This window comes from Stegostoma tigrinum, chromosome 24 (assembly GCF_030684315.1).
Source record: "Stegostoma tigrinum isolate sSteTig4 chromosome 24, sSteTig4.hap1, whole genome shotgun sequence".
Taxonomy (NCBI): domain Eukaryota; kingdom Metazoa; phylum Chordata; class Chondrichthyes; order Orectolobiformes; family Stegostomatidae; genus Stegostoma; species Stegostoma tigrinum.
Window position 1 is genome coordinate 35,717,568 of NC_081377.1, and position 13,480 is coordinate 35,731,047.

The 13,480-nt window shown below is 42.5% G+C and overlaps 1 protein-coding gene across 1 annotated transcript in view; it reads right to left on the reverse strand.

Annotated features, from left to right (window-relative positions):
• The window catches only part of dnajc8 (DnaJ (Hsp40) homolog, subfamily C, member 8), a 34,547-nt gene extending 21,775 nt beyond the window's left edge, over positions 1 to 12,772 (reverse strand). The window contains exons 1-4 of the mRNA XM_048558013.1: positions 12,650 to 12,772; positions 6,347 to 6,448; positions 2,982 to 3,038; positions 1,107 to 1,173 (exon numbers count right to left, since the gene is read on the reverse strand). Of these exons, the coding sequence (XP_048413970.1) occupies positions 1,107 to 1,173; positions 2,982 to 3,038; positions 6,347 to 6,448; positions 12,650 to 12,739 (316 nt within the window). The 5' untranslated portion in view covers positions 12,740 to 12,772. The remainder of the gene's footprint in view (positions 1 to 1,106; positions 1,174 to 2,981; positions 3,039 to 6,346; positions 6,449 to 12,649) is intronic.
• Between the last annotated feature and the right edge of the window lie 708 nt (positions 12,773 to 13,480).

Genomic DNA, 13,480 nt, shown 5'->3' on the forward strand with positions numbered 1-13,480 from the left:
TCTGACTTGCTGGTATTTAGGACATATCCAGGGAAGTGATGGTGGTGTTGGTGACATTGTCTGTTAGGTATGACTTCTTGAGTATGATAATGTCAGGCTGTTGCTTCACTAGTCTAGTGAGACAGCTCTTTCAATTTTTGCACTAGCTCCCCCAGTTACTGAGGAAGATTTTGCAGGGTCAGCAGGGCTATTTCTGACATTGCCTTTTCCAAGGCTTAGGTCAATGGGAGGTAGTCCATCTAGCTTCATTTCTTTGAGACTGTACAAAACATCAATACAACTGAGTGACTCGCCAGGCCATGTCAGAGGGCAATTGAGAGTTCCATGGGTCTAGAGTCTGATACGGGTCAAACTAGGTGAGGAGTGCAGATTTCTTTCCCTGAAGCAAAGTCAACAGTGGTTTCACAGTGATAATTAGATTCTTGATTCCAGATTTTATTTGGCATTCAAATTCCTCCATGTGGAATTTGAACACGGATCCCAGAAAATTAGCTGGGTATCTGGATTAATAGTCTAGGAATATTACCGCCAGGCCATCACCTCCCCCGAAATGTCAAGTACATACACCAAACATGTTGAATTTGTTATCTGTGTAGTTCCATGTAAATGGTGCCATTATTGATTAAGTCATCGCAGAAGCTTAACTTCTTATTTACCTCTTTCTCACTGATTTTCATTTTTCCTATTGCTCCTCTGTTGAATGCATTGAAGCCTTGCTGGGGTACAAGTCATTACAAGATGGGCATTCTACAAATGGTCATTATTTATGCATCAATGCCAAAAATGTTGCAAGCTATTGGAAACTGCAGGGGACTACATCCAAGTTCAATTCCTGGCTCAACATCCATATGTGAAGACTTGCAGGAAGAGTTAATAGATGGACTGACCCATAGACACTAAGCTCTGTAATCATTCACAGAACTCAACCAAACAAATATTTTCAGTAAATGAATTTTAAGCTATGTTGAATATGACCAGAAGACTCATTTTAATAATGAACTTGTCAGCTAAATTTCAGTCTAGTTTTCAAAACGTAAAATGTTCATGGATCTTTATAACGCACCATTGCAATCAGTCTTGTTTTTCCGATGGCTCCATTCTCTTACCTTCAAAAGCCTTTTGTGCTCTGTCAGGATCATCCTGATTTTTGTCTGGATGTACCAAAATTGACAGCTAGAATTATGAAGAAAATTATTTATGAAACACGCACATTTGAAGATAATCAGACTCTATAGAACTCACTAGTGAGGCAACATTCAAATACACAGAATATACATTTTAAAGTGTGAAAGACTTCAATCCACTTGACAAATTAAAGTATATTCTTAATTCTTATTTTCCCTTTCTAATTTTCACCCTAAAGTCTTGTCATTTCTAATTTACTCTCCATTTGTTCCATACTTTTCAGTGTTTCAAATTCAAAATATTAAAAGATTTCCTGGCCCTTTCCCTTCAATATCGGTGGAATTGAAAGTGTCAAAAACTACTTAATGCAACTACTGAATTAAGGTTAAAATGAAGACTTAACTAGCAGCTAAGGCTAAAATGGAAATTTGTAAGGAACTCACTGCATTATAAAACATGTGTTGACACAGCATTAGTACTCCACTCAAATATGAGCCCACAGCAAGGAACAAATAGTGACGCTATGTACATAATTAATCTGACTCCTGATCCCAGTAACTCAGTCAGCAAATAAACAAACAGTCTGCCATAGTACTGAGTTACACATACCAGGTGGATCCAAATCTGAAGTGTGAATCGTGCCAAGTTAGCTGTTTGGAGCTGGAAATAGAGCACAGCACCACAATAGGCCTCCAATGTGCTCAGATTAGGATTGTTTTAAAAGACATTCAGCCAGAGATCTTGCTCCTGATCGTTATCCAGTGACCACTGCCTGAAAGTACATACGTGTGGACGCTGGGTAAGGGTAGCCTGACGATACTCACTGTCTGGGCTCACAGCTGAAGAATGGCCACTTGGGCGAGGTACCGAAGGGCTGGTTGCACCCAGAGAACCATACCCCAACGTGAGTCAGCACCTTGAGGAGGGGAGAGAATTTGGAAAAAAGTGTCGATTTTCACAGGCTAGTAAAGGATATGCTATGTTTAGTTCATGATTTGGCCCCAGTGAATTAAACTAAGAAACACTGTCAAATTTCTTTAACATGATTAAATTGCTTTTAATTCATTTAATAGAGAAAAATTCAAAACAGTTTTTAAAAAAAAAGAAACAAAGCAACAGTTAGCTTTAGTGTCAATTCCTGTTAAGTGAATAACTTGCTTAGACACAAAAAATTCCCTTATTAAGAACACAGTGAATTGTTAGAGGATTAACCATCATACATTTCCTCCTGAAGGTGTTGACTCACGCTGGAGATTGGTTCCACAGGCACTGGTGATATCTCACCAATAGCTGGTCTTCACATGAAGGATTCAGCATCATCAAGCTATCCTATATGGGAATCATCATAGTCAAGCCCCAGTGCTGATCTCACCCAATGTCCTAAAAAGTGCACGTTCTAGACAGGACCGCTAAAGCCCCAACCACTGCCCAGGCTGCGAGCAGAACCCAAACTTTTCTGGTTCGAATGGATCAGCTGCATTTTGTCTTTATCAAATGGGCCAACAATTCCCAGGAAGGATGGGTCGGAAGAAGCAGAGAAAGATTTTATTGTAATTTCTATTAACTTGCCTTGACTTTGAATGGTAAATAGTTGAAACGACGGACGTCATGCCAGCACATTATTACTAATGATAACTGCATAAGGTGGGCCCTAACCAAGGAAAAGTATATATAAATAGGGAAAAGTATTCACTTAACAAGAATTTTCAACTAAGATAATATACAATTAACAAAATGTATTTAATGTAAATAAAAATTGCTTCTGCATTTTCAATTTTTATTCACTTAAAGACACCAACTGTACCCATGGTCTTTGCTACCTTAGCCTGTAGAAAGGCAAACTGAGATGCGTCTACCTGTCTGAACCGCTTTTTCAGCTCTTCATCTGTTGCTTCGGGATCTATCTGTAACACCTGTATAACAAAGCATACAGCAACAACCACTATAATAGACTTAGCTTTTAGTTTTATAGGGCACATTAAGAAATTAAAATAGAGCAAGTTAACTAAATGGGAGAGTTATGACAGTATGATTCAAAAGTTACAATTTGCAAAGACTTCACATGAATGTCAGTACGAAACTTACAAAATGGTTTCTAACGAATGAAATGATCAATGGTGTTGAATGCGAAAATAAAGGCAATCAATCGTTGATTTTTATCCTCATCCAAAGACAAAAATCAGGTGAGAGTTTCCAATGGGGTGCAATTTTTCTGCAAACAACCAAATCAGCATAAAAGATTGAGGAATATCAAATGCGACTTACATCCAGCACAAATCAATTTTCCACAATCTTTGACACCGTCCTTAAAATAAAATACCAGCTGCAAGTCAGCTCTACCTGCAAGCAGGAAGCTACGGGGTTAAATGAATGAGCAATGAGCATGGCCCATTTACGTCCATATGCAGACATTCACAAGACTCTTCACATTCTTTTACACGAGAATTTGTTTTGGTAAAAGACATTACAGGCATCTTCTTAAAAGAATCCATAAATATGAAGAGGTAATTAATTCATTCTGAAGTGACCAGCATATATGATGAAACCAGTTTGCATAGTTCAGTCATTTTCGGTGATTTAAAATCAAGTTACTTGCACGTGTTGGACAAGACAATCTGATTAAAATGGAGATAAATTTGGCAATAATTTCAGTTTTGGTTGCATTACTAAAACAGTAACCATATTAGCATTCTTAATTACATCCAGGGATTATGTTTTAAACATAAGGGGAAAACAAAAGAAAGAGTTAAATCCCAAAATTTCTGCCTAATTGTACTGGTTCATCGAAGACTCAAGGTTGTGACATGCAAATTAGTTTTGAGAAAAACCTGAATGAAAACTTTGGAAAACTGCTGCAATTTTGAACAAAAGCGTGCCTGGGTTGTGTATTGAGCCCAAAGCAGAAACTATCACTTCATACAAATGTCAACAAAAATCAACAACATAGGACTGTTATCATAACAAAATTCCCCAAAACATTTCACAGCTGCTTAAACATTAAGTTGATTATGAACATAGGAGACATGATAAGAAGCTGTTTAAAGACTTACAGATGAAAGAGGAAGAGTACACCATTTGGACCCTTGAACTTGCCCTGACACTCTAAGATCATGACTGATCTGACGGTAAACTCAGATCCAGATTCCAGCCAAACTCTGATGGCTTTTTAAACTCCCTTGCTTACCAAGCATCTGTCCACCTCAGTGGCAAAAATATTCAAGAACTCTGCTTCAACTGTCTTGTTGGGAACAAAGTGCCAACGACATTCAATGCAGGAAAAAAAATTCACCCTGTTCTAAAATTACACTCCCTTGTTTTTAAAACAACGATCCCTAAGTTTTATATTCTCCTTAAGGCAGAAATATCCCTTCTGAAGAAGGATCTAGGCCTGAAATGTCTGCTTTCCTGCTCCTCGGATGCTGCTTGATCTGCTGTGTTCACCCAGCTCTGCACCTTATCATCTCTCTACACCAATCCTGTCTATGTTTCACTGCATGTCCTAACAGTGGAGAAAGAGCGAAGAGGTCTAGAAAGAATTCCAAAGCTTAGTTGCTGGACATCTGAATGCAGGTCATCAATAATAAACTGGTGGGAATAAGAGGTGAACAAAAGGCCAGAATTAATGGCACAGAGTATTCAGAGATATAGATATAGATAGGGAAGGGAAAGACCAAGGAAGAACTTCAACAAAGAAATATATCTTTTAAATCTGAAGCATTACTAGACCTGAACCTATAATAGGTCAGCCACAACTCAGGTGATAGGCAAGTGGGATTTGGCACGAGTCTGGATATAGGCTGAGACGAAGTTTTCAGCACATTCTGAAGGGTGGGAAATGAAACAACCAGCAAAAAAAACTTTGGAGTAATCCAAAGTGGATGCAATCTCAGCAAGGATGAGTGTTTCAGCAATAGAATGAGCTAAAGTCTGGATGCAGAGATTGACAAATTGTATCATCTTCAAATGAGCCAAATCAGCTTTTGGCTGACTAAGGAGAGAAATGAGAAAGTATTTGACGACCAGGACCTCAAACTCAATATTAAGGTTATGCTTTACCATACAGAAGTTATTCTGCGCTATGAAAGTCTTTGGAGCCTGGAACTGTTGAGCAGACAACTTAAAGGGCACTGGAGAAGTACCAACAGCAGTGCCTTCACACTAGAACCTCAAAATCCAAAGCCAAGAAAAGGCGATCCCACAACTGCAAAGCCAACATCAAGATGCTCATCACTGCGTATGAGGAGCTGATTTTTGTTCATGATCTCCGCCACCAAATTCTTGAACAATCTGCTCTACACAGAAGCGGGTCATGCCAAACGTCACTGCTGATTCCCTGAAGACCCCAACTTGTGACGCACACACGTGAAGAAAGTCCATTCAAGAGGCACAAAACAGAGACTTTATCAGGAAAGCACAGAGCAGTAGAACAGGAGTCAAAGAAAGTATACAAGCCTCCAAAAACCTCATGTAACTGATCATTCAATTACCACCTGTCCTACACGTGACAGTCTGCTGCTCATGCATTGGGCTTAACTATCTCAGAAAAGTGTGGAAACATGTCATGTCATTCTTGAGTCCAAGGAATTCCGAAAGGTAAAGGATGAGTAAGAATGGAGTTGGAAATATGCAGCTTTGGCAATTAGAGTATATGGATGTAGACATTTGGGCCAACCACCAATTTAGCCTGGGAAGGAGGTCAGAAAGGGGGTTGGACTGTGCAGCTACTAAAGGCAATTTCTGTCAGTATCAAAGACAATGACTTGGATAGGTTTTATGTTTAGCCAGTATTGAATGATGGACAGGTAGTGTAGTGTAAAGGTGGTCAAGGATAGTCAAGAGAGGTGGCAGTGGTGAGGTAAAGCTGGTTGTTGATCAGGATACCTGTGGAACCTGCCATTGTTTTAAAATGATGTAGCCTAGGGAAAATTGTAGATGAAAAATATAAAGCAACCAAAGTTTCAAGATTAATGGGATCACAGACAGCAGCCATTGTAGAATACATTGAGTGTACAATTGGATAGGTAAGAACTGAATCAGATAATGGCAACTCCACTTAGCTGGATAACTGAAGAGAAGCATGAGAAGAGAATTGGATTCATCTGACAGACAAAGGCAAAAAGATATAGGAAAGTTAAAAAGAAGGACAGGAAAGGATAGTCAGTGATGTGGCAGTCAAAATATACAGCAAATGAAAAACTACAGAAGTTAGAAATAGACTTACTTCGAATGGATTTAGATTGATATAGGTGGATCCAGGTCTCGTCAGTCTTTCAATTTGCTGTTTTGGGGTCAGGACAGAGTCCCTTTTTTCAATCTGTTTTACCTGCAAGAATATGAAGACTGCAGTTACCAAACATGCTATTTAAATTATGAACACATATCTTTTATGGGTACAGTATTAAAAATAAATTGACAACTGTGGAAAGCAAGTCCAAACACAGCATCTTAACAAATGCGTAGAGTGTGGCCTACCAGATCATAGGGGTGCTTTCTTGCACTGATTTAAGCTGAGGGTCACCATGCCTCATGCAAGGGGAGAGAGAAGGGAAGCTCTCCATGGTAACCTCAGCTAATGCAATTGAATTGAACCAATGTTGCTGGCATCACTACGTATGGTAACCATCTGTCCAACCAACTGAGCTAACTGACCCCCAATAAATATGTAACAACAACCTTTTGCATTTATCTAGTAAACATAGTTAAGCATCCTAAGGAACTTTGCAGAATATTCACAATACAAAACGTGACAAACCCTTACAAGGAGACTTTAGGATGGGTGACTAAAAGCCAGGTCAATAGGGTTAGATTTTAGGTAGCACCTTAAGTAGCCAAGAGCCTTGGCAGCTCAAGGTACAGTGCTCAATATGGAGTGATGAAAGTTGGGGATGCACAAGAGGCCGGAATTGGAATAATGCAGATATCTCAGAGGCTTGTAAAGTTATAGATTACAGAGACAGAGGGTTATTGTAAAACTAGATATATTTGAATACAAGGTCAAGAATTTAAAAATTGAGACATTCCTCAACTGGGTCTGCAGCTACAGAAGTGATGGCCGAATGGGATGTGATTGTAACTTAGATACGGGCAGAATTTCGGATCATCTTAAATATAGAGCGCATTACCAAAGCAGGGAGCCAAAGGGCGCATTGGAAGTCAAGTCTAGAGGCAGCAAAATTATTTGCATAAAGAGACATGGTGAGACGAACAAGGTATGATCAAATTGCAGTAATATATGGCTATGCAGAAACGTATTGCAGTTACTGTAAAAGGAAAACAAAAATTTCCAGAGAAAGTGAGAAGTGGAGAAAAGGCTCTTTGTAAATGGAAATGAAGATGAGCTTATGGCACACTGATAGTGTCCCAACCCCTGAACAGGGAGGACCAAATTCAAGTCCCACCTGCTCCAGAAGTGTGTAATAACATCTCCAAACAAGTTAGTAAGAAAAATAGATTATAATCAGAATTATTGATATTTAACAAGAAATTCACAAATTTACTTTCAACAGTAAAAGTTTTTTTTAAAAAAATCTCTTAAATGGGATGGAAAAATACAGACTTTTTCACAGCTTTAACAAAAAGGAGATCGAGATAAAGTACACATTATTTAGGATGTGCGCTGGTATGTTTTAAGCTGAGCAAGCCTTGATTACATAAGTTGCAATGTGCACCTACTCTAAATTCACTCACTGGTAGGAAAGAAAACAGAAGCCGGACGATTTAGGAATTTTGAGCTACTTAGAGTCCTACTGTAAGTAATCGTTGCTTTATATTGCAATGAAGATCAATGCAGGGGCAAGATGCGAATTAGAAACTTACAGTACCGCGTTCGCAGTGGTTGGGAAAACTGCTGGGGGCCTCAGATGGACATATACCCTGGTTATTGCCTCCAACTTAATTCAGGCCAACATCCTGCAGAACAGGTAGGGAGCACAATCTTAAGGGGCAGATTCAGTAGGGTGCTTTTTGACCTTTCTTTGCTAGGGAGTAAGGAGGAGAGAATTCACATAAAGCAAACTCAAGCCAAGAAAAACAAGGCGTATAGCTGGATGAACACAACAGACCAAACAGCATCATAGGAGCAGGAAGGTTGAGGTATCGGGCCTAGGCCCTTCTGATGCATTGTTTGCGGTTCTTGTTGGCAGACCATAGCGAGGATATGGAGGCTTTGGAAAGGGTGCATTAGAAGTCTACCAGAATGTTGTCTGGATTGGAACGTATTAACTGTAAGGAGAGGTTGGACAAATTTGGATTGTTTTTGCTAAAAGTTTCAGAAGCTGACGGGCAACCTGACTGAAGTTTATAGAATTATGAGATCCATGCATAGTCAAAGTCTTGTTCCCAGGGTGGAAACGTCAAATACCAGGGGGCATAGGTTTAGAGTCAGAGGTGGAAAGATTTAAAAAGGACCTGAGGAGTAATTTTTTCATGCAAAGGGTAGTGCACATATGAGATGAGCTGCCAGAGGAAAGGGTGCGGCTGGTACATTACGACATTTAAAAGGCATCTGGATGGGTACATGAATAGCAAGGGTTTAGAGGGATATGAGTCAAATGTTGGCAGATGGGTCTAGGTCAGTTTGGGATGTCTTGTCGGCACGATCAAGTTGGACCAAACTGTCTGTTTCCATACTGTATGACCCTATGGCTCTATACAAGTAACAGAAGACAAATCTGAAAATTAGTGGTTGAAGACTAAAAGCTGAAAAAAAATCTTTTGACAAGGAACTGTATAATCGTACCGCAGTTTTCGTGATCTATCGCAAAACACAAATGTCATTGTTCAGTTTAAATGTGTTTGGCTTTGTTTACCTTTTATTACCATTAGCACTATGAACCACCATACTTGGATAAAATCAAAGTCACTATAGCATACAATTAACATTGTGCACGTAATGCAGGATAAGCCTATAGTAACAACAAATAAAGACCTATTTAGATTATACAAACAAATAAAGCAAAAACCAAACTGGGTTTTAGAAGCTATTTTCTAGTATGAGCTCATTTTAACTTACCACCTTCTAATGGTCAGCAATCTTCAGCCAGAGTACCAATTGGATGATTCACCGTGGCCTCCGCCTGTGGTTCCCAGCATTTCAGATAGCAAGTTTTTGCCAATTTAATTCACTCCACATGATATCAAGAAATGGTTGGGGGTACATGGTACTGCAAAGGCTAGGGCCCTGACAATACTCCAGTAATAGTGTTGAAGGCTTGTGCTTCATAATTTGCTGCTCTTATATAGTTACAACACTGGCATCTACCCGATGTGGAAAATTGCTCGCACATGTCCTATACACAAAAAGCTGGAGAAATTCAACCTGACAAATTCCCACCCATCATGCTACTCTCGATCATCAATAAAGTGATGGAAGTTGTCATCAAGCAGCACCTGCTCAGCAATAATCTGAGCAGTGATACCCGGTGTGGGTTCCATGAAGGACACTCAACTCCTGATCTCACGACAGCTTGATCCAAACATGGACAAAAGAACTGAATTCCAAAAGCGAGGCAAGAGTGACAGGCCTTGATATCAAGGTCACAGTTGACCGAGAGTGGCATCAAGGAGTCCTAGCAAAACTGGAATCAATGGGTATCAGGGAGCAAACACTTCACTGATTGGAACCATATTTGGCGCAGAGGCACGGAGTGATTGTTGGAGGTCAGTCATCTCTTCTCCAGGACATTATGTCATGTCCTAGGCAGACCATCTTCAGCTGTTTCATCAATGACCTTCCCTCCATAAAGTCAGAAGTGGAAATGACTGCAAAAGATAATGTTCAGCACCATTCAAGAGTCCTCAAATACTGAATCAGTCCATGTTCAAATGCAATAAGATCTGGACAGTATCCAGGATTGGGCTGACAAGTGGCAAGTAACATTCACACTATACAAATGCCAGGTAATGACCATCAATATGAGACAATCTAACCACTGCCCTTTGGCATTCAATGGTGTTACCATTACTGAACACTCCACTTCAAGAGATGAGTCAGGAATGTAATGGAATACTGCCCATTTGTCGAGATGAGTGCAGATCCAACAATAGTTAAGAAACTTAGAACATAGAACAGTACAGCACAGAACAGGCCCTTCAGCCCACGGTGTTGTGCCAACCTTGAGACCATGCAGAACAAAGCAGCTACGTGATTGGCACCAGATCCACAAACATCCACGCCCTCAACCAGTGACACTCAGAAGCAGCAGCGTGGAAATTCCACAAGATGCACTTTAGGATCCTTCAGCCACAACTTCCAAATCCACAACCGCTTCCATTTAGAAGGGTAAAGGTAGCAGATATCTGGGAATATCATCACCTGCAAATTCTCCTCCAAGCCACTCACCATTTTGACTTAGAAAAATATTGCTGCTCTTGTTGCTGGGTCAAAATCCTGGAACTCCCTCCCTAATGGCATTGTAGGTCAAGCCACAGACATGGACTGTAGCAATTCAAGAAAGCAGTTCACCACTTCGCAAGGGCAACTAAGTCAGACAATAAATGCTGGAATGGGCAAAGGCTGACCTTACTAGTAATGTTCAATTCAAGAACAAATAAATGTTACACAGTACATTCATACCCATTATCCTAACCCTGTTCCCTGCAACAACAACTTACTTAGCAGCCTTCTTCCCAAATCCACTCATACCAATCACCTTCTTCTCCACCCAAATTTCTCATTCTTGCCCAGACTCAGTTCCTCATTGTTGCTGCCGCCAGTGGATGGCTGCAGATCTTCCTCACCTGGCATCCACAATGCCAGGGAAAGGTGAGGTGCCTCCCCAGGCAATTGGAGTTTGGACCCTGAGAGGTTATGGGGAATTCTGCCACTTGCATTACAAGGTGGTTGAGTTGGTAGCATCAAGGTCCACAGGAACTCATGCCATCAGCTGTTGTGAAGAGTAAGAAGCTGAGACCACAACCACGCAAAACCTCCCCTCACCTGCCCAGCCCAGGGGGCCAGAACCTGAAGCCAAGCGAAGCTGCAGTTGAGTCCGGGCCAACTCGCCATCCTGCACCAGCATCCGTAAACTGTACAGATGAAAAACCAGGAAGGTGATCTAGTTCAGAAAAAGCTGAACAAGGGAGCTGCTGATATTGGGGGGCCTGGCCTCTATATCATCAAATAAAAAAAATCCAGGTAATAATTGTCAATGGGTTAAACAAAGAGGGGCTTAGTGATAGTTTCTCCAAGCAAGCAGAGGTCTGAAAAAAAATTTAAAAGGCAAAATTCTAACAACCAAAGTCAGAATTCTGCCAAATGGAAATTTTGCAATTATAGATCAGAATTTCATTCCTAGTTAGATATGGAGCAAGAAAAGCCATCACTGGGCACATTACCCCCAAATATCTATTTAACTAAACAGTATTACACGGCATATACATTAATTAAAACAGGTAATACATAGATTACATAGAGGTTCACCTGCACATCTGCCAATGTGGTATACTGCATCCACTGCACCCGGTGCGGCTTTCTCTACATTGGGGAAACCAAGCGGAGGCTTGGGGACCGCTTTGCAGAACACCTCCGCTCAGTTCGCAACAAACAACTGCACCTCCCAGTCGCAAACCATTTCCACTCCCCCTCCCATTCTCTTGATGACATGTCCATCATGGGCCTCCTGCACTGCCACAATGATGCCACCCGAAGGTTGCAGGAACAGCAACTCATATTCCGCCTGGGAACCCTGCAGCCATATGGTATCAATGTGGACTTCACCAGTTTCAAAATCTCCCCTTCCCCCACTGCATCCCTAAACCAGCCCAGTTCATCCCCTCCCCCCACTGCACCACACAACCAGCCCAGCTCTTCCCCCCCACCCACTGCATCCCAAAACCAGTCCAACCTGTCTCTGCCTCCCTAACCGGTTCTTCCTCTCACCCATCCCTTCCTCCCACCCCCAGCCGCACCCCCAGCTACCTACTAACCTCATCCCACCTCCTTGACCTGTCCGTCTTCCCTGGACTGACCTATCCCCTCCCTACCTCCCCACCTACACCCTCTCCACCTATCTTCTTTGCTCTCCATCTTCGGTCCGCCTCCCCCTCTCTCCCTATTTATTCCAGTTCCCTCCCCCCATCCCCCTCTCTGATGAAGGGTCTAGGCCCGAAACGTCAGCTTTTGTGCTCCTGAGATGCTGCTTGGCCTGCTGTGTTCATCCAGCCTCACATTTTATTATCTTGGAATCTCCAGCATCTGCAGTTCCCATTATCTCTAATACATAGATTACAATTTGCAAAAACTCTCCACTCTTGCCCCGGCTCCTTCCCTCCCTCACTCACTCACTCACTGTCCCCTTCACTCATTAACCCACCCGCCCTCTTTCTCACTCACTCACTAAACCCCTTCACCTCTCTTCCCCACCCACCCACCCCGTTCCCCGCCAACCCGCTCACCACCCCCACGTCCCCAGGCCTCAGGCTGCAGCCGCCCTTTCCTGAAGAAAGGCAGAAATCGCTGGGCGCTGAGCCTGCCGAATCATTTCCCTTTCAGTCCCTCCTCTTCCACCTTTCCAACCGCCTTTACCTCGGTTAGGAACAGTTTGAAGGCCTCCTCTCCGCCGGCATCGACCCCGGGAGCCAGGCTGCCGGAGGCCGCTCCACTCTGAGTCGCCATTTTGCCGCCGGCCGCCGGCCGCCCCTGGTGAACCACGTGACCGGCGCCGCTGCCCTCCAGGTGGCGCTGGTGAACGCAGAGACGCCCATGATGATTGACAGGTGCCCAGGCTGGACTGGAACTGACAGTGAACAGAGGGTAGCAATAGTCTCAGAGATAATGGGAACTGCAGATGCTGGAGAATCCGAGATAACAAAGTGTGAAGCTGGATGAACACAGCAGGACAAGCAGCATCTCAGGAGCACAAACGCTGACGTTTCAGGCCTTGACCCTTCATCAGATCTGTCTGCTCTGAGCTCCTGTCAGTCCAGGCAGTGGGTACAGGCACCATCATTTATCTGGCCTGCTGTGCTTTGGGCTGAACTCCTGTTAGTCCAGACTGTGGACAGAGGCAGCAGCCCAGTCTTGGCTCCTATCCAGACTGAATATGGCAGGGAAGCCCAAGCCAAAATGCTGTACAAAATGTGGGAATTCCTAGACGCCTCTGCCATTCGGAATGACCACTTCTGTAGGACCACTTATGCCAACAGCTTCAGCGCTGAGTCTTGGATCAAGAGTGTCAGCTGGAGGCACAGAAGTGCATATGTGAAGTTGAAGACTACATGTATAGCTCTGTTCCTGAGGTGATCACCCTGCGGACAAAGAAACTGCAGGCTGAGGAAAGGAGCCAGGCAGGCAGACAGAAAGGTCCGAGAGGGCATTGTACTTAACAACGGTGTTTCTATGTTGGAAAACAATAAC